This window comes from Talpa europaea (genome assembly GCF_964194135.1).
Source record: "Talpa europaea genome assembly, chromosome: 15".
NCBI classification, from domain to species: Eukaryota; Metazoa; Chordata; class Mammalia; order Eulipotyphla; family Talpidae; genus Talpa; species Talpa europaea.
The window spans coordinates 61094650-61119088 of NC_140083.1; the positions used below are offsets into that span (position 1 = coordinate 61094650).

At 34.3% G+C, this 24439-nt stretch overlaps 1 protein-coding gene across 1 annotated transcript in view; it reads right to left on the bottom strand.

Moving 5' to 3' along the window:
- Window positions 1–15842, bottom strand: part of ATF7IP (activating transcription factor 7 interacting protein) — a gene marked incomplete at its 3' end in the record, with an annotated part of 77395 nt that extends 61553 nt beyond the window's left edge. The window contains exons 1-2 of the mRNA XM_084255657.1: window positions 15810–15842; window positions 2884–4501 (exon numbers count right to left, since the gene is read on the bottom strand). Of these exons, the coding sequence (XP_084111783.1) occupies window positions 2884–4495 (1612 nt within the window). The 5' untranslated portion in view covers window positions 4496–4501; window positions 15810–15842. The remainder of the gene's footprint in view (window positions 1–2883; window positions 4502–15809) is intronic.
- Between the last annotated feature and the right edge of the window lie 8597 nt (window positions 15843–24439).

Genomic DNA, 24439 nt, shown 5'->3' on the forward strand with positions numbered 1-24439 from the left:
AACCTAAATTGAGGGATTTCCCTCAATAAATATTAATAGCATTATTTTAAAAATTTAAAATGCTAGGAGGAACATTCCCCCTTCCTATTTCTCTATAGTAAACAGAATGGGAACAACAACAAAAAGAAAAGGGGGGGTAGGAGAGGAAAATTGGAGACTGCAGTAGACTAAAAGCTAAACACAGTGAGACTCTTATAGTGGGTGACCAAAAAATATTATCTCCTGAATTTAACAACATGAATGTCAATACCACTTCACTTAGAAAAATTAGGAGGGGTCTGGCAAGAGAGAAACCAAACTTTCCAAGAGGAAAATCTTTTTTTCCCTAGCTTTCCTAAGCAGTCTATGTTTTTAATCATTCAATGAGTTTGTTATTATATGAAACAACAGGCTTTCAGGTATACTAAGAAATACAAACACAATACTTTTTAAGGTCTTTCTTCTATTCTTATAAAATTAAAATAGCTTTCCTACTCAAATAGTTACCCATTGAAAAATCAGTCAAGAATTTTTAAAAAAACTGATATAAGTAATTCCTCAGCAGGTACACAACAAATATTAAATGTGACATTTAGTATTTTTCTACTAAATAGGAAAAGGAGTATCACCTGTAAAGAAACCACTTCAACACTCAATACACACAATTTCCATGGTGGGTGGGTGGGGAGAAGACAGAAAATAATTAAGTTTTGTTACCAGCAAACAAGTTGAATCTATCACTAAACTTACTCTTCTAAAAGCACACAATAAAAGTCTAAAATTAATAAAAATAAATCCAACTTTTAATTTCTAAAGTATGCAGCGTAGATGGCTTAATATTAATCTCTCTGCATTTAGTAGCATGGTGTGATAGTGACAGTCTCCAATATCAAGATCCTAACACAAAGGTAAAGTGTATATTCATTAATAAGCTGCAATTTTACAGATTACAAAATTTTTAAGGACTTGCCCCAATGCCACTTTCTATAAATTATCATTAAATAAATGAGTAAATTTTACTTTTACCTTTCCAAAATGTAATTTTATCATCTCTGCTTAAAAATCACTCAATAGCTCCCCTGTGTTATTAGGATATTTTAGCTTTGTAACCAAGATCCTCCATTATTCAATCACCCCACAAATATTTATTGAGCATATACTGTAATCCAGGCATGATTCTGGCCTGATGATGGTAGCTCAGAACAGGGATGTTATCAGTTATGATGGTAAGAAGATATTGGATTCTAGATCTATTCTGAAGGTAGAGCAAAAGCATTTCCTGAGGGATTACCTATGGAGTATGAAAGAAATAAATAAGAAATGGTTTAAGGTATTTCACCTGAGCAGTAAGTGGAATTTTCTTCACTAAAACCCTATGTAATACAGTTAGTGAAAGACAAGTATCTTCCTGAATAAATCTTATATTCTCATCAAGTTAACCTCCTCTAACTCCCAGAATATCACCTTAACATTATCACTAGACACAGTCCATATCTAATGGTGTGATTTAATTCGTGTCTGCATCCTGAGAGCAAGTACTAAATTTTATCTTTGAATCCCAAGAACTAAAAAAAACCTGGCCTGTCTCGCTATATGTTGAATGAATGAACACTAACACTCTGGAATAAAACTCATCTTTTAATAAGAAAAAAAAAAAACTCTACCTCCAAAAACTAGTATGATATATTGGTGGGGGGGGGGGAGGGAGGGAGAATTCTGTGTGTCTCCTAGGCCTGACTCCTTTTTTATTCTTTAAGCAAGTAGAAACAGGGCCTCCCCTGGTGGCACAGGTGATTGAGCGCAGCACTGTGGGGCTGTCCGCATTCTCTGCAGCACCGGTTTGATCCTGGCCGGCAGGCGAGGGTCCAGCATGGCATATCAGACCTCTCCTGGCTCACCCACTGCTGCCCTCAGCAGTGTATTTCATCAGTCTGCCTGTTCTGTTCCCCACTCTGTTTCTGGTGAATCCTCTCACCCTCCCGCACATCTGGCCTGTACCCTGGTTCTTGTATAAATAAATAAATCTTTAAAAAAAAAAAAAAAAGTAGAAACAAAATGCTGTGTCATGGTACAAGGTCACTTCTCTTACAGAGTTCGTGTTAACATGAGGCAATGAGTGCACACAGGTATTCATTCCAGTCTGAAAGGAGCTGAGAAAGTTATATAAAGGAATAGGTTTGAATCTGACCATGAAAAATTTGCTATTTTTTCTCAGGGAATAACAAAAGAGAGAGTAAAGATAGGCATTGAACAAGTTACAAAGTTTACATAACTTTTATGTAAGGAGTTTGGAATTAACCTAACAGTAACAGCAATCTAATGAAAGAGAGGCACACATTAACAAAAGACATTTAGGTCATAGAAAAAAATCATTCAGATGATTGATGAGAGGGAAGACAATAGGTTGAGTAGGAGTGAAAGAGCCAATGAGGTCAATAGATAATCAAGTTTCAGTATTTTTGGCTCCCAACAATGGTAATATCATTTGCCAGATAAAGAATATTAAAAGATCAAGATTTCAATGAGAAAATTTTAAAACATGATGTTACACTTGAAGTAAATTAAACTACTGAGACTTTTAGATTCTAAGTTATTTGGTAACTAAGTGACAGCAAGAATAATTACGTACTGACTTGAAATTATTCCACAGTGTTGGTCCATCTCAACTGTACGCCTAGATTCTAGGCTCCTCAAGTGTAAGTAGCACATTTTCTATTAACTTTTTTTCCCTTCTCAGCACTGACACTGTTCACTGAATTTTTTGAAGTTAAGATACTATGAAGTTGGGATATCCTTTTATTCAACATCATTCTCTGCAACTAAATGAAAATTAAAACCTTCTGAGTGTTTTATTAAGCAGTTTATTAAAGCTCATAAAAATCTTTAAAATTTAAATATACTAACCTGGAGAGCATGTCTCATTTTGTGATTTCACTTCAGACTCATCTTTTTCTCCTGAAATATCCTCCTCATCAGAAAGGACCAAAAAGGCTTCTTTTGGCAAACTCTCACTACTTTCTTGTTTAGATGGTGAACCAAAAGACCCTTCCATTTTTTCTTCCAAATCTGGATTTGTCTCATCAATTGGAAGGAGAGAAGTTTTAGAAAAGCAAGTTAGTTCATCTTCAGCAGGTGCAAGCTTCTCCAAAATAGGAATGATTTCATCTGTCTCCATAGAATCTGTATTTTCTAAGATATTCTCACTTTTGTCATTTTTTATAACATTTTCACTAATCGTTTCTTCAAGGTCTGCAGAATTTTCATCGTCATTCTTCTCACTTTGGTCAACTTCCATACTGCTTGATATAGCTTCTTCTCCAAGAGCAGGCTCTGTGATAGCATTTTCCTCTACTTTCTTTTCATTTTCAGGAGGTAGATCTGAACCTATAATTCTATCATCTGTTTTGAGAGTTTCTTCCCTAGCATCAATATTACTATCAGCTTTATTTTTCTCATCAAATGTGAAACTTTGATCTAATTTTTCATCATCCCCATTTTTTTCAAGAGAATCTTCACCTTTATTGCTACTGGGCTCTGTGCTGTCAGTTTCAGGAGCTGGGTCACAAACTGGTACAGAACTTGGTTTAAAGGTGGAATCAAAGGCTGATTCAGAAATTGGTTTATCAGAATTCGGTTCATCAGAAGCCAGATCACTAGAGGCTAGATCACTGAAGGTCAGATTACCAGAGACTGGATTATCAGAGGATGATGATCCAGAGGTCAAATCACCAGATGCTGAATCATCACAGGCCTGATCACTGGAGACTAGGTCACTGGAGATGGGTTCTTTTGAGGTTTGTTCACTTGAGACTGGTTCAGCAGAGACAGGCTCACCAGAGATTGCTTCATCAGAAACCAGATCACCAGAGACAGGGTCACCAGAGACTGTTTCACCAAAGACTGGTTCCCCAGGGACTGGCTCACCAGAAGTAGGAACACCAGAGGTGGGATCCCCAGAGGTGGGATCACCAGAGGGGGGGTCATCAGAGGGGGAATCATCATATGTGGGATCACCAGATGTTGGATTACCAGAGGTTAATAGTAATTCAGAGGCCAGCTCTCCAGAAGCCAAATCTCCGGAGACTGGATCTCCAGTAGTCAGATCACCAACAGCTGGATCACCAGAAGTTGGTTCAGCAGTCAATTTAGAAGCTAATTCAGGAGTTATATTATTGGGAGACAAAGGTTCACTATTTAAATCCTCATCCTGCTTGTTTTTTACATTAACATTTAAGGTACAGGGTGTTTCTTTCCATTCTGATTTAATTTTCTCAGGGTCAAAACAAAGCTCTTCAATGCCATTCACCTCTTCCTTGTCATTAATATAGTCCATATTTTCCAAAGGTGAGGTTGGGTCCAAATCTCCATTTTCATGGTTGCCATTTAACAGCTTGACATCAGTTTTCAACAGTTCTTCTTTGACTTTATATACTGCTTCAAGTTGTTGACGATCACTTACTCTCATTGTTTTACGAGCCTTAAAGACTTTTTTCTGAGGTTCTTCTATACTATCCATTTTGAATCTTTAAAAAGAAAGAGAAGGAGAAAAAGTTTAACAATTAAAACAAGCCACAAATTACAGACTGACCATAAATTGGTCTTACAAGCAAGCAGCATTTCATGTAATTTTAAAATAATGACATATAGAAAGCTTAATAAATCTTTGCTGTGTTAATGTTCACATTTATTGGATTTTTGTAATATAGTTGATAACAGATATAGTATACCGAGGATCAGTTACTAGAAAGTATAGGGAAACAGTGATTAATCTCCAGTTCCCCCATTCTTAGTAAGGTACTGGATTCACACAATTTGGAGAAGTTACATAAAGAAAGCAGGTATGGCATAAAAGCAGATGGAAAAAAAAAATAAAAGTATAAGAGAATAAAGCCAGTAGGGAAATAGGAAGGAAGTATAGAGATTGGGGGGAGGGGGGGTGTTGGGAGGAACATATAAAGATAAGATTACATTTGCAACTAGGCATATCTAGATTAACAGAACAGTAAATATATAAACAAGAGATTACCATCAAGAAAGTAAAAAGTAAAACACAACTCATACTTTAGGAGGAAATATTTGCACATCATATTTACTAACAATATATATGGTAAGAGATTTATATCTAGAAAATATAAATAGTTATAAGTGAATGAAAATAAAACCCAATTTTAAAATGAACAAAAGACTGGAACAGAAATTTCTGTAACAGAGATATAAACAAGCCAACAGCCAGTTAGTAATAAACATGAAAAGATGCACATAATCATTAGGCATCAGAGAAATGTAAATCAAAACCACAGTGAGATAACACACCTAACACACCAAGATGATTATAGCAAAAGGTATCAACAAAGATATGGGTAAAATAGAATCCTTTTACAATGCTGATGGAACTATAAAATAATATAGTTGCTTTATAAAGCTGCTTGTTAGTACTTCAACATGTTAAACATTAATTAATTTTCAATCTTTGTACTTAGGTAATGGGTACACTTAAAGCTATACATTTCCCTCTAGGCACTGCTTTAGCTGCATCTAACATTTTATTGTATCATATTTTCATTACTGTCTGTTAAAATATTTTCAATATTTCAATGTTATTTCTTCTTTCATCTATGAGCTATTTGCAAGTATATTTATACATTATGACCATGTAAAGCTCACTAAAAATATGTAAAGGTGGTTTCATAATTAAAAAACAAAAAAATATAGGTAACAAGTGAGTCATGAAGCATTATAGCTTTATGTCAGGTCTAAACAGCATATTCACTTGATAAAAATATATTAGTGATCTAAGCCCCAATACCTCAGAATGCGACCTTAGTTGTATAGGGTCGGTCTCAACAGAGGCAATCAGGTTAAAATTAAGTCATTAGGGTGAGCCCTAATCCAGTATGATTGGAGTCTTTTTAAAAAGGGAAAAATTTGGATACAGACACACATATAGGGAGAAAACCGTGTTAAGACTGTAGTTAAGTTGTTAAATGTGAAACAAATACTTCCCTAACATGGCCCTGCCATCCCCTTGATTTTGAACCCCTTGATTTTGAGCCTCCAGAGCCAACAATAAGTTTTCGATATTTAAGATAAAAAATTCTAGCAATGCAATTCATCTCATGAACAGAAGAGGTTAAAAAAAAAATAGTCTCAACAGATAAAAAATATTCATTTGACAAAATTTAACAATGATTCATAATTAAACTCTCAGAAAACTATAGTTAATCATGTTTAATGTTTAAATAAGATCAGAACCAAAACAATATCAGCACTTCTATGTTATCATCTGGTCAGTACATTATGACAAGCAAAAGAGAGCATGGTTCTGGTCCTGGAGAAAGACAATGTTACTAGACTATAGTGGAATAAAACAAAAGTCCTTTAAGACTAAGACGTACAAGAGAGCAGACAATATTGCTCTTACATTTGGATGTTCACTGACCATTACCATTATCAGTGGGAATGATGGTAGGAAATACTTGTTTAGATTTGCTTAGAGTGGAGAATGAAAAAAAGGAGTCTCTGATGTCTGAGAACCTCATATGAGATTTACAGGTAAGCTTCAATGTTATTATACACTTACTTCATACCTACTGCTAAGCCACATTCTTCTTCTGTTGGACATAAAACCACTTCAATATTCCAATTAGGTTAAGGTCCCTGTGTAACCCATAAAGTACCAAACATCTCTCTCTCTAAGTGAGTAATGTTAATTTTTTCATCATTTGCAGCTTTACTTGCAGTCTGTTCTCCTTATAGGTAAGTTATCGTGATACCAAAACTGAGAATTGCCCCCACCTTCTGACAGAACCCAGTCTGGACTAAGCTCTACTTCTTCAAACCTTCCTCCAAAAAGCTTAACCTATAACTAGAACTATAACCAAATCCGATAACAGCTTTTTTCCTAACATCCTTTTACTGACTGTCTCACAGTTTTGCATGGTCTTTTCCCTCCTTACAACAAATAACGCAAATCCAACTTATTCATACAGCGTGTTCCTGGTGTTTCACTGTTCCTTTCAATGAAAGCCATAAAACAATGGCTCTGCCTATTTATTTGCTCCAGGTCCACACCACTTTGCCACAGTACATCTAGACTGGGGGACTTTTTGTATTAATATTCTCACCATAAGCCAGTTACTTATATTTCTTAGCTTCTTAGCCTTTTAATTTAAATTATGGAACTTGGGCCTCCCCTGGTGGCGCAGAGGTTGAGCGCTGGGTTGCGAGGCTGCCCACAGCCTCTGCAGCTTCGATCCCCAGCCTCGGGCAAGGGTCCCACCAAAAAAAAAAAAAAAAATTATGGAACTCAGTAAGACTACATATAAAAAATAGTTTTCAAGTGATAAGAAACTTCAATGCAAAATTATCATTGTAACTTCAATGCAAAATTATCATTGTTACCACTGCACTGCCAATGAAGTCTAAATTTAAACTCAAACTTCCATTCCTCTCCCCACCTCCACCCCCACCCATTCCAAACTCATGCGAACTAAAATGTTTAACAAAGACTACAAATTTTGTAGTCACTTTTCCCTGCTGACTCTAAAATTACAAAATAATTAAATTTATAATGTAAGGGGTATGGTCATCCTTTCAATATTTTCAAATACTTAACTAATTCTTTTGTAAATTCAAATAGTCACATTTCTCAGCTATTATATGAATAGCTGACATAACTAACAGGTGCACAAAGTACTTCATGAATAAAAGCGTTCTCTAATAATTTTTAGTAATCTAAGAACATGAATTCTGCAGGCAGAAACATGGATTTGAATAAGAACTCTCTCACGTACTTACTATGTAACTCAGAGTAACTAACTTATCTAACATTTCAATGTCTGGATTCAGTTACTTTTAAAAAGGGAGTATCAGTAACTGTCACATAAATTATAGTATTATTGCGATTCTACACATTAAGCACTTAGAAAATAACAAAGACTCAATAAAGGTTATCATGTAATTGTCCACATATATCCAGAATGTTTTTAGGCTTAACCTACAGAATCAAAGACAAGTTTCCCCTAAGTTTGTTATTTTGTATACAAATTAGAAAATTCAAAATCCAAGTGTCACATTTGAAGTTGTATTTTTACCATCTAGTAACATAATAAAAATATAATTCAAGCAAGCTGATTTTATTAACAGAATTGCCATTCTATTCAATAATTAAAGAACAGCACAAAGAATTTCTGAATAGCTACCATCTATACCCACAAGGGAGCACACTACAGCCATTTACTAGATCCTTTATGGGTTCTAAGTATAATAAAAACAGACAAAGCAATAAGGAAGTAAGCATGAAGAACCAGTTCAAACTAGTTTAACCATATCTGTGCAAACCAATCAGCATTAAGTTTTTAAAAATCTATTTTGCATAAGCAAAGTATATTTAAGAAAGATACACATTAAAAATGGGTGTGTTACCTGCAACCAAGTCTTCATGGCTGTATTACCGGAACAAAATATCTCTAAGGATCAGTTTAAATACGTCATCTGGAACTGAGATGCCATTCACAAAACTATTCTACCAAAGAAATACTATTTTTTCAGATGGCAACACTAGAATCATAAAGGTCTCACATGACTAAAACTCATTTTCACAGGAAAAAGCATTTATATTGTACTGCAGAAAATGTCTGCCATATCTAGATGTAAATGTGTAAAACATGAACTAGTTTCTCCTGAAAACATTTTTTCATGAGGAAGATAGTAAAAAATAAATAAATAAATAAATAAAAAATAAAAGGTCTTTACCTTCCTACTCTGTACATTCACATTCAAAAACTGGGGAAGTCCCATCACTAATAAAATCATTTTCTACAGTACTAACAGAATTTCACCTCTAGCAAAATAATTTATATTTAAATAACCAAGAAGGATGTGTTACCTGTAAACAAGTCTCTATGGCAAGGGGGAGAATTTTTTTTTTTTTAATTTTTGGTTAATTACTTTTTAGTAAAGCCCAACAAGCCTCCTCCTCTTTATGTGAAAATATTATTTTCTTCTTTGTTTCATACCCCTCCACCCATTCTTTTCACTCTTCTTTCTAGCAGAGATCCTAGCTATGAAACAACAAAGAGAAGTATTACCAAAAGCTGTGATGTCTTAGCCTACAATCGCCTGCTCAAAAAGCTAAGAATTTAAGTGGCTGTTCAAGAGCTACTCACAAACTCAGCCAATCAGTAACCAGCATTCTGATTCCTGCCCAGCAACAGGAAACAGACAATAAGGTCAGAGAAACAGCTAAAACCTGGGTCCACAAAACTTCATTGAGGTTCTTTGTCTGACAAAAGTAATCTAGAACATAATTACATAAAATCCTAAATCCATATAAAAAGCATTAAATATAGTACATAGATAAATGAAATTTATACCTTTCATGCAATTTTGTCTTCATTTAAATGTTCATGAACATTTCCATAAATATAAATCAATTTTTTTCCTGGGGAATCAGTCAAACATGGACAAAATATAACAAGTTCGTAACTTTTCTACACAATTGATTGGAATCCTGCAAAATTCAAACAAGTTTCTTTTAAAAGGTCCATAGTCTTTAACATCTATTAAACAGCTATATAGCTATGAAACTAAAACTCTGAGGAAATCCATTTTCCATCCATCTGTAACTATTGTCACAGATTTTTTTTAATTAAAAAAAATTAACAATTCTGGACCCATAGGTATAATAACCATGTATGGCATTATTGAGTATTTTACTGTCTACTGCACTGAAGTGACTTAGTTTAATACATTTAATGAAATTAAGATGTGTGATTCTTGACAACCTATATTAAGTGTTGTAAGTACCATTATTACAACTTTTTCTCCTTAACTGCCTTTCACGGCAGGTTACAAAAAGCTCTATGAGCTCTCCCCTTTAGAAGCAATAAAGCAAATGTGTAAATATTTGTGTAAACAGAAGGGAAATTTTTTATATTATATCATTCTACAGTCTCATAAATGCAAAATTATAAAAGAGACTCTATCATCTGTATATTATTTTCTCTGAAATTCAATACCTATCAAATTTTCTTAGGAAACAAGTTTTAGAAATAAATCTTGTTTTTTCCTTCAGTTACAGATAAATCTTGTAATTTTAAAACATAACTTAAAGGGAGCTTGCTGCAGCCATACTCTTATTAGCTTATACAATCTGCCCATAGGAAAAATAAATCAGCAGCAGTTTCAGCGCTTCAGTTTTGTGAGAGAACTGAAATTCACTGTCTGATTGGCTCAAAGCTCTGGTTGCCTAAACCCAATCAGACACCAGCATGACAAATCTTGCCCAGCAACAAGGGAAGCAGATGAGGGCAAGTGTTCTATCAAGAATCCAACCTTGTGAATGCAAATGAAACACATTCAAAACATACCCCCACACCCAGCATCTTTGTTCAAATAATCTATAGTAGGGCTTTCTAATTAAATAAATAAGGATCTTTACTACAGCATTCCTAAAACAGTCTTAACAAAATAACAAGAAGTACCAGGATGGCTGGGTCAAACACATACACAAACACTGTATTAATTCAAAGTTATGGATACCTAATGAAATATGCTTAAAAGTAAAATAACAAAAACTTGCAAATGTTACGCAAAGCCACTTAAGTAGACTGCAATTAGTCTAACAGTCATTATTCTGTATAAAGGGATGCTGAAATTATATTCAAACTTGTATTTTTAGTAAAAGTCTTAACTACTGCATGGTCAACAGGCCTGAGCAATAATGGCCTACTCTTACATTATCACTTTATATTGATTTCTAGACCCTTTAGAAATAAACTCCGCTTAGTGGATTCTTCCAGGACACTAATCTCAGTGGAGAGCTGTGTGATTTTATTTTGTACTCCTGAATTGTACTCAACAATTCTGCAATAGAATAAGGATTCAGATCATAACCAGTGTACTGCACCAAAAATGTTAATAGTCTCCTTTACTGTTTACCATTAAACACTGGAAAACTTGATAATGCACTTCCACATTTATCTGCTCAAATTTAGCGTACATGTTTTCTAAATTGTGATATTAAACACTAAATACTTTGTCATTTCAGTTAATAATTATTTTTCTAAAAATTAGGTAAAACATCATTTCTACTTAACCTCTCAAAATATCTGACACAGTTTTTCATCATGTTTCTATATTCCCTTGCTTTCTAGAAGTTCTCTTTTCCAGGCACTTAAAAACACTGGCAGTACTTACGTGAGGATCTAGACCTGCTGTAGTTCACAGTTCTTCAATTCCACTAAACTACTGTTCTTTCAATTGCATGCAAGCATGTATGTTAGTAGTTAACCTACCATCTTTAAAAATTTATACATTGACAAAACTTGCTCTTTATCAATCCAAATTCAGTAAAATACTGAATTTGACACCTCAGCAAATAATCCCTTCTGCCTGTCATCAGAAATTAGCTGAAATATCAAAATGTGGAATGGAATATCCTCTAATTTTTTTTAAGTAACCAGCAACAAAGGAAATAGGAAGTTTGCCTTACCAAAAATTCCGCAAACAAAAGCAGGAGCAAATCATGCTCCTCTGATTTCAGTTACATCAAAACCACAATGATCACTAACTTCTTGCACTTACTATGTTAGTAGAAAATTCTAGTAAAGTCTACATGAAAAATAAACAATAACTTAAATTCACTTCTCTAAGTGTATTTTTGGTATTATTCTGTTATATAGGCAAATTAAAACCGATGACCTGATCTAATAAATGCCATTTACTTATCAAATTGCATCCCCTTTGGAAAACTGGCCAGTTATCTGTCAGGATCCTATCATCCCGTATTTGTCCCACTCACCAAACTATCACCACCTATATATATAGACAGATATGAAGTTAAAGAAGGCATGTGTTTATTTCCTCAAGAATTTAAGAAACTCTTGTCCAAATTATTTTTCACATTTTACTTAAGTGACGGAAAACACCCAGAATGATACATGAAAAACTAAAAGATGTAAGTCTTTCAAATGCCAGGAAATAGCTCTACATTTCTTATAGACCAGAGAAGAGTGTAAAGATTATTTTCTGTATTCCAGCTTTCCCTAATGAAGGTAGTTATACAGTAAAAATAACAAAACCTCAAAATGTTACTAACAACATTCCTTTAAGGGAGAAAAGGGAGCTGACACTTACCAAGGGACAATAATATGGCAGATAATATACCAAGGCATAGTCTTATCTCTTTATTTAAATGACACTTTGTATAAATTCAACTTTACATATGATCTGAATGAATACATCGATAACCATGTTAGCATGTATCTATCACACAGTCAGTAATTTTAACTTGGCAATACCAAACAGACAACCCAATTCAGCATGGAGTTGTTTCCCTTAGCATAGGCACTTCATTAAGCATTTCATCCTATAACTCTTGCTACCATGGGGTGTTCTGTTTTACCAGAATATCAAGTAAAAACTATATGGTATTTGCCACAATATTCCTCTCTATCTGTTTGAAAATGGAAAAGTCCTTTTATATAAATGCCAAGGCCTAGCCACATAGTAAATGAGATCTGATAGTAAGCTCAATTTCACCAGTATAAACACTGATATATATACATAAATAAAGCTGCAATATTATCAGCAGGTTCCTACATACTTAATTATATTTTAAAAAACAATTTATCTGTAAATCATCTTAACAAATAACAGAACTCACTCAAACTAGAAGGGAATTTCCTCAATCTAATAAAAGGCATCTAAGAAAAACCCACACCTAACATCATACTAAATCATACCTAATAGTGAAAGACAGAAAGCTTTAGGCCTAAGATGAGGAACAAGACAAAATAGTTTTTGTTCACTGAAACTATATTTGCAGATGGCCAAATTTGCATCTAGAAATCGAAGAAATCCACTAAAAATTAATAGAACTAGTAAATGAGTTTAGAAAATTGAAGATACAAAATTAATTCGTCTACATACTTGCAATGAACAATATAAAAATAAAGAAGATAATTCCATTCACAACAGCATCAAGAATAATAAATTTAACAAAAATAATTACAAAATTTAACTCTAAAAACCGTAAAATATTGCTGAAGAAACTAAAAAAGACTGAAATAAACAGAAAGAAATCCCAAATTCTTGAATCAAAATGCTTAATTATAAGATGGGAGTACTTTCAAAATTGAACTTAATTCAAGACAATCCCAGCTATGGTCTTTGCAGAAATTAGCAAGATAATTCCAAAATTCACATGGAAATGCAAGGGACCCAAATTAGCCAAAACTATCTTGGAAAAGAAAAACACTGAATAGCTCATACTTCGCTTTTTCAAAATTTCCTATAAAGTTATGGTAATCCTCACAGTATGGTACAACCAGTGAAAGGATAGATACACTGATCAATGACTAGACAGCCACATGCAGAGAATTAAGTTTGGACCCCTATCTTATACCATATATAAAAATTAACTCCAAATGGATGAAAGACCTAAATGTTAAGAGCTAAGACTTTAAAATTTTAAAAGAAAACAGGTATAAATCTGCATGGCAATGGTTAGAATAGGCAATGGTTTCTTATATGTGACCCAAAAAGAAAAAGAAACTAAAGAAAAAAATAGATTAATTGGACTTCATCAAATTAAAACAGGGCTTGCAAAGAACACCTACTATAAAGGGAAAAAACAACTCACGCAATGGTAGGAAACATTTGCAAATAATGTACCTGGTAAGAGATTTATATCTACTAGATATACAAAAACTGTTGCAACTCATTTTAAAAAAATCTCAAAAATGGGTAAAGAACATGAATACATTTCCCCCAAAATAAACCAATAAAGAAAAAATATGAAAAGATGTTCAACATCATTAATCATCAGCAAAAGGCAAATCAAAACGGTGGCCAAACACTTTACATACACCAGGATGGCTAAAGAAAAAACCAGAAAATGGTAGTAAAGATGCAGAGAAACCGGGACCCTCATATAGTACTAGTGAGACTGTAAAATGGGGCACTTGCTTTGGACAAGTCTGGCAGTTCACCAACATATTCAACGTAAGAACTTCCTTAAGACATAGCAATTCCATGCTTAGGTATACACTGTGCAAAATAAAAACATGTCCATGCAAAAAATTGCATGCAAATATTCACAGAATCACTGTTCATAATAGCCAAATAGTGAAAACAACCCAAATGTCCAGCAACTGAAAAATGGAAAAACAAAATGTGGTATATCCATACACTAGAATTTCATTTGGTCATAAAATAATGAAATACCGATGAAGCTGGTAACTTGAAACATGCTAAAAGTAAAGAAGTCCATCACAAAAGACCACATAATAAATTAACCCATTTATATATGTACAAAGTAGGCAAATCCATAAAAGTACAAAGCAGATTTATGGTTGTCTAGGATCAGGAATTGGAGAAGAAATGAGAGGATGCTAAAGAATAGAGTTTCTGTATGGGGTGATAAAGTTCCAACACTGATTGCGGTGATGGATTCTAACTGTAAATATTTTAAGAACCACTAAGTGGTAAACCTTAAACAGGTGAACTGGGCAATATGTGAATTATATCTCAAAAACTTGTCACTTAACAAACAGAAATATGAATATTTCATTTTTCCTTTCTTTGTTTTTTACCTAAGCCCCCTTCATTGAGTCACACTTTCAACATGAACAAAACAGCTATCTGCTAAGAGAGCTGAGTGATGGTTCATAGTTAGGGAGTATATATCCTAGGTCAACAAGTATATCTGTAAACATCTTGGTGATAAATGTGATATATAAAATAAAGGCAGCCTTGTTGTCTTGTATGTTTATTCCCTGCTCTAAGTGAGACATTTCTATAGTATGCGTATTTCACAACACAGCAGTAACAGGTACAGTGTAGATGAACATTCTATGCACATATACTGTCTTCTTTGGAGATGCGGAAAAATGGAATTAACTATCTTTTACCAGAAAAACTAGAAGGTCTTAAGTGAAATAGAAGCATTCTCTTCTATTATGAAATGACACTATAATTAAGAGACCTTAATGCAATTAAGGTTGAGAAATGTATTGTAAAATGAGGTATACTTACTGAACTTTCTGAAGCTACAAATAGCACTGTCACATTTAATTAATATTATCTTTATTCAATATGATCTTGTCACCATTTACTGCATCACCAGTACTACACATGTATCTTTTTTAGAAAAAAATTATGTTTCTGTATTTCCGTGTTTTTAATGAAATACTTTGCATATTCTCATCATATACTAAGTATTAGATTAATGCACTTTAAGTGTCCAAAGTTTTGTTGTCAATAAAATTCTTAAAAATAAGCTGATATTAGGATGTTCTTCAGAGGTCATTTAACAAAAGAAGAAAAAACAAGTACTCTGCCATAATATAAATGAGCTAAATAAACAGTGTCAGGTACACAGGATATACTTAGTAAAGAAAGGCTTAAAAAATGATGTGCCTATACACAAAACTTATACCTAAAATAATTCTTAAATGAAAAAACCAAGTTATTCTTCTAGGAAGCAAAGATAACAATCTAGAACATTTATAATAGAACTGTAACACATGCTCAAGTAGAGCAGCTTTACATACAGAGGACCACCTTTCTCTGGGGAAGCAGGTTGCTTATTTTATAACAAACAAGTAAAAATATATACCCCCTTAACATAATGTTGCTCTGACAGAGTGCAACATATAGCACCATTAAAATTAATCAAATCTGACACAAGAGGCCTTTTACAAGCCATATGAAACTTATTTAGTTTGATTTCCTATTGCAAAAAATAAAACACCTTTCTGAAAGCAACCTACTTTTGCTTAGTCCTACGTAATGATGAAAATCTTCTTTAAAAATAATAAACATACCCCAAAGGGAGCCCCCTGCAGCCATCTTTTCAGTTCTCTCACAGCAACTGAAACTGAAATACAATTTGCATAGTCACTGTGGTTGGTTAAAGCAAGCAGGCTCATGCAACCAATCAGAAAGCTAAAAATTGGGCAACCATGAAAGAAGAAACTTTAAATCTGCCTGGCAACAGTCTAATAATAGAAAAAATATGCTAGTATGAATCCCAGAATAGATATGAATATCACAGCAAAACTACCAGCAAAAGTACTTTGTTTACTTTGAGAGGGGAAAAAAATCTTCCTTACATTTCATCATCTAAAATAATAACCTGGCACCTTTTCTTACTAGATGGGAATTGGAGAAAAATGAACACTAAGCTAAATAAATGGACCACTTTCAGGTGACATTCCAGTGTGCGTTTTACTTGAGATATATATATATATATATATATATATATATATATATATATATATATGGATGTGCTTTTAATAAAGAAGCATTTTAATTGCAGTTCTAATACATTAAAGGCTCTCTAAAATCTCTCAAAATTTGATCAGCAATGTGTTTTTCCCTAGCACTTTCTCCCTGCAATTATTTGGGGATCTGAGTTTGGGGTCAAAGATGGCTTACTGTGTATTACAAAAATTAGTTATCAGAGCAGATCTCTAAGTAGGTTGAGTTTATGGCTTATTCATTTTTAACACAAACATGTTCCAACATTCAGCAGTATCCTCCACACAGGAGGCATTTACTAATTGTTTTCTCAATCAAATTAATCACTGTCAGTGAGAAAAACAAGTCATCTTATTGTTTTTTTTTTTTAATAGAGGCATGTTTTATTTATTTGTTTATTTGTTTGTTTGTTTGTTTGTTTTTTTTTGTTTATACATGCACTGGGTACAGTCAGAAGCGCAGGAGGGTGAGAGAATTCACCAGAGCCAGAGCGGGGAGCAGAGCAGGCAGAAGGACCGAAGTACACTGCTGAGGGGAGCAGCGGGCGGCAGGAGAGGTCTGCACGCCATGTGGGACCCTCCTCTGGTGGCCGGGGAGCAGCTGGGATCCGAACCGGTGCCACAGAGGCGGTGGGCAGCTTCGCAACCCAGCGCTCAACCGCTGCGTCACCGGGGAGGCCCAAGTCATCTTATTGTTCATGTCAAGTAACAGTTAAACATGTAAAATATAATCTGTACAATGCTGTTATTTTTAATTTTCACTTTTGACTAAAGTAGGATAATGTTAAATTTGACAACTGATTTATTTTATTGTTACCAAGATAAAAGAATGTATCTCATCATTCTAACTTTCCAACCTAACAATATTTAATTTACATGTTTCTTTGCACATTACCTAATTACCTGGAGATTTTAATTCCTAAAGATGGCAAACAATATGCAGTCTAATGTAACAACTATGAAGAAGACTAAAGGCTAGTAGGAAATGACAAAATCCAAGAAGGAAAAGGAAATCAGGAGAAAAACATTAATTTCCAAGAATTTAAATTATAGCTTCTGACAGCCAAGCCATGTCAAAACAAATATATTTATCAAAGTACATGTTCCATGCACTTCTTACATCAAATCCCCTATCAATGTGTTTTAATGAAATGGTAAATTGTTTTTTTAAGTATTTTCTTTAGTCACTATCTGCTATACAAAATGCAAAATGGACACATATTTGAGTCCATTTCTTAATCATGAATAAAGTGTAGGGTTAAACAATACCTTCAAATATATAGGGATACATAACAGTTTTAAGTAACAAAAAGAGTGCTACTGAAGGATGGAGAAAAACAAAATGAGTAATATATCATTTTATTAATATGCTCTTTCAATCTAATCAATTAAGGAGATATTTTAAAATTAAGTTGAACCAAGTTTTTAAAAGCATAAACACTTATTTTAAAACTGGTCTAGATGGAAAGTAACTTAGTTTATCGGGCCTCCCCAGTGGCGCAGCGGTAGAGCGCTGGGTTGCGAAGCTGCCCGCGGCCTCTGCGGCGCCGGTTCAATCCCCGGCTGCTCCCCGGCCACCGGAGGAGGGTCCCACATGGTGCGCAGACCTCTCCTGCCGCCCGCTGCTCCCCTCAGCAGTGTACTTCGGTCCTTCTGCCTGCTCTGCTCCCGGCTCTGGCTCTGGTGAATTCTCTCACCCTCCCGCGCCTCTGACTGTACCCAGTGCATGTATAAACAAAACAAAAACAAACAAGCAAACAAATAAAGAAAAACATGCCTCTAAAAAAAAATATATATTTTTTTCTTAATGTATTCATACATGACTTAGATACACAATCTAAAACTGTACTGATATTGTTCATTTATCTGGACAAATGAACGTGATCCTCATCACAAAGCAAAGCAATATAAATGGATCTCTGAGCTTCAATTCGTGAGGGAGATATGAAAAATGGCTCAAAAATTGATAACAAGGCAAAACTAGTGGGAAAAAAATATTTGACAATTCCAGATATGTAAGTCAAATATCACTTTAAATATTAAAACCTATTTTCTTTAAAATAGGTTTTATTATTTAAAGCAGTTATAACTTTCTAAGAGTTAGTACTTATACTGGCCAGTTTTATTTCAAGAGAACAGAAAAAGCTTGATGTATGTAGAATATTATACAAAATAATACATCCTATCACATACTATGTGTAAGGGAAGGTAGGTGGGGAGGAGTGGTACTGAAAAGTCAGCAGCACTTTAGCTACAATTAGTAAGGCAATTACAATGCCCCTAAGAAGTTTAGCTCCAGAAACTTGACCCTGCATCTCTCTACTTCCTCACCACCCATTCCTCACTCTCCAGCTCCAAAGGCCCCAAGAGAGTTTAAAATGTCAGCTGAGTGACATATTCTGTGGCCCCATTCTATGTGTACAGAGGTCTAATTGTAATAACAAACATAACTAAAGAACCCTAATCTTTCAAATGCCAGAGGAAATTAAAATTTCTCTTTGTACCTCTTATTTTCCTCTTCTATAACAAAGCAACATTGCTGGCATACTACCCCTCTTAGTAGATGTAATTAAAACTCCATTTAACAACTTTTTTGGCTATTCCTATTTACAAATCTTTCTTCAGTTAGAAATTAAGTGGGACAGTTACACTTTTGATAGCAAGATCTCTCCCAAGCATACAATTCAGAAGGGACTAGAACTTCCCTGAGGAGCCAAGTAAGAAAAATTACATTTCCATTCTAAAATTTTTCTGGCACACAATGTCTAAGAATGTAATCTACTTGTTTCTAGCAAATGTTCCTAAGAAGCTTGCTTTCACATAGGTCAGCTGTCAAATGCTATTATCAAAAGTTGATGGTGTATTTTAAGGAAGTACAAAGCTCTTTTATCCAAAATCAAGAACTACCATGTTGTATTATCTTTTAGAACGGAAAAAAATCTGCACAGATTTGACCAAAAAACATTACTCTTTGGAAACTTTGAACCTCTCTCCTAATTATACTGAAAGCCAAACTGCTCCACCCATATTGGAAACATACTGACTGATAACTACAAATACATTGAGATCTCATGTTCCTCTGTTTTCATATAAACCTATTTATGTTAGCAGTTTGTTAGTGAATTCAGTTGTACATCTTTATTACAAATTGTATAATACAACTATAATTTGTGTATACCGATGAAATATGAGTGCAAAAAAAAAGCTGCTAGAAATTAGATATACGTGCCTGTAAAACAGAACAATGCAGAAAATACATAGATTGGAAAGGTATGGTTTAGGTAAACCCTTTAAAATCTTTAGGACTAAAGGTTTCCATCTGGAATAAAAGGAAAATAAATCAGAAGACCTAAAAGGATCCTTTAAGTTCTGATTCTTACATTAAATTTCCCTCCAAAATGCATTTCTCTACCAAGGAATGGTAAAGAGTTGCTTTATTTATATATACAATATTTACCGAATGCCTACATGGTCACTATTATAGGACAATTTTTAAGACACTCTAAAGAAACAATGTGATTCAAAGTTCAAAAAATAACCTAACGAAAGCATAAAAAAATTAACAAGATTAAAACAGTACTGCATGTAAGTTTTAATATAAATGTGGAAAAAAATAGGCAGAATACTGTATGTGGATATTTTTATACATGCATGATGATGAAAATAAGAATTTTCTGTTTTCTATTAACTGCTACTTCTTCAATATATATAAGCAATATAGACTAGTTAATGTTAATAATCAAAAACATGCTTTCAAATGCATAATTACAAACAAGACCTCTAAGGAGTCCGCATTGTCTTTCTAATAGGGTTAGTACTCCCCATTTTTATAAGCTAGTTTTCTGAAAACTGACTCTGCATAACGAATTGCTCAAAAGCAAATAAGAGGGAGGAAGAAAGAAAATGCCTTTTCCCAATCTCAATTTCAACTACACTTCTGCTCATAACCCTATTTATAATTCAGTTATATCCACAAGACTTCACAAGTAGTTGCTAAGCAACAGCAACATGCTGAGTTCAGGGCTATTGGAAATCTGGCTCTCTGCCACATGAAAATATTTTAACTGAGCCTAGAGCCTCCAGAATTTAAAAAAGAAGAAAAGGAAAGAAAGGAAAAATCTCAAAAGAAATGCAATGATAAATGCAATAAATCATGAAAATCTTTTCAAGGATTCACAAATTCGGAACAAGAACCTTATTTTGGTATTTCTAAATACTTATTGTATGTTCTAAAATTTTTACCATTTTTTTTAAATGTTTAAATAAAGACTCTAAAGCTTTTCTACTAGAAAACAGATGACATATGATAGCCATGTCACTGTTAATGGTCTAACAACTGCCTAAAACATACTTACTGTTCAAAGACTTGAAGAGGCTGGGAGAACAGTCTGTAGGAAATGACTAAGACTTTTCATATTGCATCTTAAAAAGACCAGGAAACAATAAACTCTACATTTCCAAATTCCTTTAGCCCCATATGCTGGTTAACTACTAAAAGAAGGTAGAAAATTTTCTATATCAAACTGTACTGTTGTTCAATTATAAAAAGCCAAATGGTTATAAAAAATGTCATTTTCAACAGAAATTGAATGATTCAATATTCACTAATAAAAATTCAAGTTAAAAACAAATATTGTTCTTAAAGCTGATAATGGCTATTTCAAATTAATAGAAAACTTAGTTTAGGGCTAAAAAACCATAGTCATTTCCACTAAATTAAAAACCAAAAAATATGATACTCTATATCCAATACAGTTTTAGAAATCCTGGCCAAAATAGGAAGAGATCAAACAGAGCAGATATAATGAAAACGTTTAATTAAATGGCAAGAAAAAGGTATCTAAAAACATTAACATATATGAAAAATTCAAAGAATTATGAAAATATGTGAAATATTAAAGCTATGCTGAATAAAAGACTCAATGTAGAAGTGCAATATTTCATAGATAAAATATACTAAAAGTAATTCCAACCAAAGCACCACAGATATTTTTGTACCATGACAAGCTTTTAAAAGTTATACCTGAAAAGGGAAATTAAGAGAGAAATAATGAACATTGAAAGTAAAAAATAATGCTTGCCCTCTCAGCGATCAGAGCACGTGACAAAGCAATCATTATTATCTTAAGTAAGAATGGATGCATTCAATAAATTACCCAAAGACAGAGATAAGCAATGAAAGGATATATGACCCACAAGACATCACAATTAACAGGGAATAGATGGATTTTTAAAGTGGATCAAAACAGCAATTAAGCATATGAATGATACCAAACAGACTGTATATGAAATAACAGAAAGTTAAAAACACAAAAAAACACAAGTAGGGGCCTCCCTGGTGGTGCAGGGGTTAAGGTTTAAGCACTATCAAGCTATCAACAGCCACTGTAACATGAGTTCGAACCCCAGCCAGGGAGCTAACCCACATGGGCACAGCAGACCTCTCCTATCTCGCCCATTGTTCCCCTGCGCAATGTGTTTCAGTAGATCCAACTGTTCTGCTCCCTACTCTGTCTATGGTGAATCCTCTCATGCCCCCCACCAAACCTCCGGCCTATAGCCCAGTTCTTATATGCATAGATAAATAAAAATAAATCTTTAAAAAAAATGCAACTAACCACAAATTTTTTTTTAAAGATTTATTTATTTATTATACAAGAACCGGGGTACAGGCCAGATTCATGGGAGAGTGAGAGGATTCACCAGAGACAGAGTGGGGAACAGAACAGGCAGACTGACGAAATACACTGCTGAGGGGAGCAGCGGGTGTGACAGGAGAGGTCTGCTGTGCCATGAGGGACCCTCGCTGGCCAGCCGGGATCAAACTGGTGCTTCAGAAGCTGTAGACAGCTTCACAGCGCGGCGCTCAACCGCCTGCGCCACAGGGGAGGCCCACCACAAATTTTTTAAAAAGATTATTTATGCAAGTAAGAATTGGGGTGCATGCCAGGGGAGTGGTGGCATGTGACAGGATTCACCAGAGACAGAATGGAGAGCAGAACAGTCAGATCTACTGAAATACACTGCTAAGAAGAGCAGTGGGTCAGACAGAAGAGAGGTCTTCTGTGCCATATGTGGGTTAGGTCCCTGGCTGGGGATCAAACTCAGGCTATATGGGTGATAGCATGAGAGCACTGAGACTTAACCCCTATACCACCACCAGGGAGGTCCAGTAACCACAAATCTTTAAATATTTGAAAAATAAAAAACATAGTGATATGGGATAAGTATCCCAAATAAAAAAGAACATCTATTAATGTATAGAAAGGATAATTTTCTATAAAAACAGCTATTTCATAAAACAATATAAGAAAAGTCTTTAAACTTCACTAATAATCAGAGAAAGACAAAAAAATACATTTTACACATCAAATAGGCCAACAATTTATGGCTAGCAATAACGTACACCAATAAAGTTTCACACAATGTTAGCAAAAGAGTGTAGAAGGGTTTGCTGTCATAACCATTTTTAAGGGCAAGCAGACAAAAACTGATCACTTTGAAACACTGAACATACTTGAAACATCTAAAGTTATACCAACATACTTTGAAAGGGCTACATCATCATGAAATCTAATGCTTGCTGCACCATAATCACAAAAATATGAACACATTTAACATTAATCATTAAGAGAATAATTTTTAAAAGGCACTGGAGGAACCAATGAGAGCAAACACTAAGAACTTAAGAAGGTGGTAGGTACGAACATTAAGGTTACAGAAAAACAGCTACAGACCTTGTGACACTTGTGATGCAAAAGTTGGAACCATACGTACCTTTCTGAGTACTAACACTATCAATTCCTAGTTACCAGTTCAAGACATTTATCATTATCAACCTTTCCTTGCCTCCATATTCTCACCTATGGTATTAAATTCTGTCTTCATAAAAAATGCTATTGAGAGGGGCCTCCCCAGTGGCGCAGCGGGTTGAGCGCCTCGCTGTGAAGCTGTCCACAACCTCTGCAACACCAGTTCGATTCCCGACAGGCCAGGGAGAAACCCACATGGCGCGGCAGACCTCTCCTGCCTCACCCGTTGCTCCCCTCAGCAGTGTCTTCAGTCCATCTGCCTGTTCTGCTCCCCGCTCTGTCTCTGGTGAATTTGCTCACCCTCCTGCGCCTCTGACTGTACCCCAGTTCTTGTATAAACAAATCTTAAAAAAAAAAAAAAAGTTACTGAGATTATAAATACCAAGTACTTAGAGCTATAAGCAATCAACAGATGTTTACAGTTTTTCTGCCATTATTTGTTAAAACATATTTCTAAACATTTATACATGCAAACAAATGATATTTTAAAATCTGGAGAGAGAATGTCAAACTAATTCAGCAGTTTCCTTGGGGAGAGAATAGGGACTACAAAGAGTTTCATGTAGATTTGATATGCTACTTCTAACTTCCACAAGGAACACAAACATTCATGTAATTTGTATCTTAAAAGATAGATTCACTTGACTTTCCCCAATCTTTCCATGCTAAGTCAGGACAGCAGTGATATTTATAAACAGAAGATATTTTAAAATAGTCGGTGAAATAAAATCAACATGTATGGAATGCTATCCCACCCATAATTCAAAGCAAATGTAAAAGGAAATCAATTTGAAATCTTAGAAATTCAAAATATGCTTTTGTGGACAGATTAAGTGACCTGGTTAAAAGACCAGACTGTCTCTCAAATTACAAAGGAAAAATGAAAAGCTAAGAAATAAAAGATGTGGATACCAAGAGGCAACAACTTTAAGTAAAGAGGCATTTCAGAAAAACAGCATTGATAAAAAAAGAAGAAACTTCACAGAACTCTATTTCATAAAAAGATCAAATGATCATCAAAATGGAATTAAAACAAGGTAAAAAACTTCTCACACTTTTGACATATTAAGCTAAGAGTCCAGAAAACTACTGTGGAAGCACTAACAACTTAGAGCTAAAAAAAAAAATAAAATAAAATAACTACAAAGAAGAAAGAATTAAACAGACATCAGACTTGTCATCAGCAATACTGAATGCTGGAATAAGCAACTATATCCTCAAAGTTCCAGGGGAAAGTTATTTTTAGCATAAAATCTATTGCCAGAAAAGCCAGTAATCAACAAAAGTAGAGAAATATATCACTTCTAAGCAAAGCCTGAGGAAGCAAACCTTTGCTAAAATAATTGTTGAAAATGTGCTATAGGCACAATCCAGCCAAAGTTC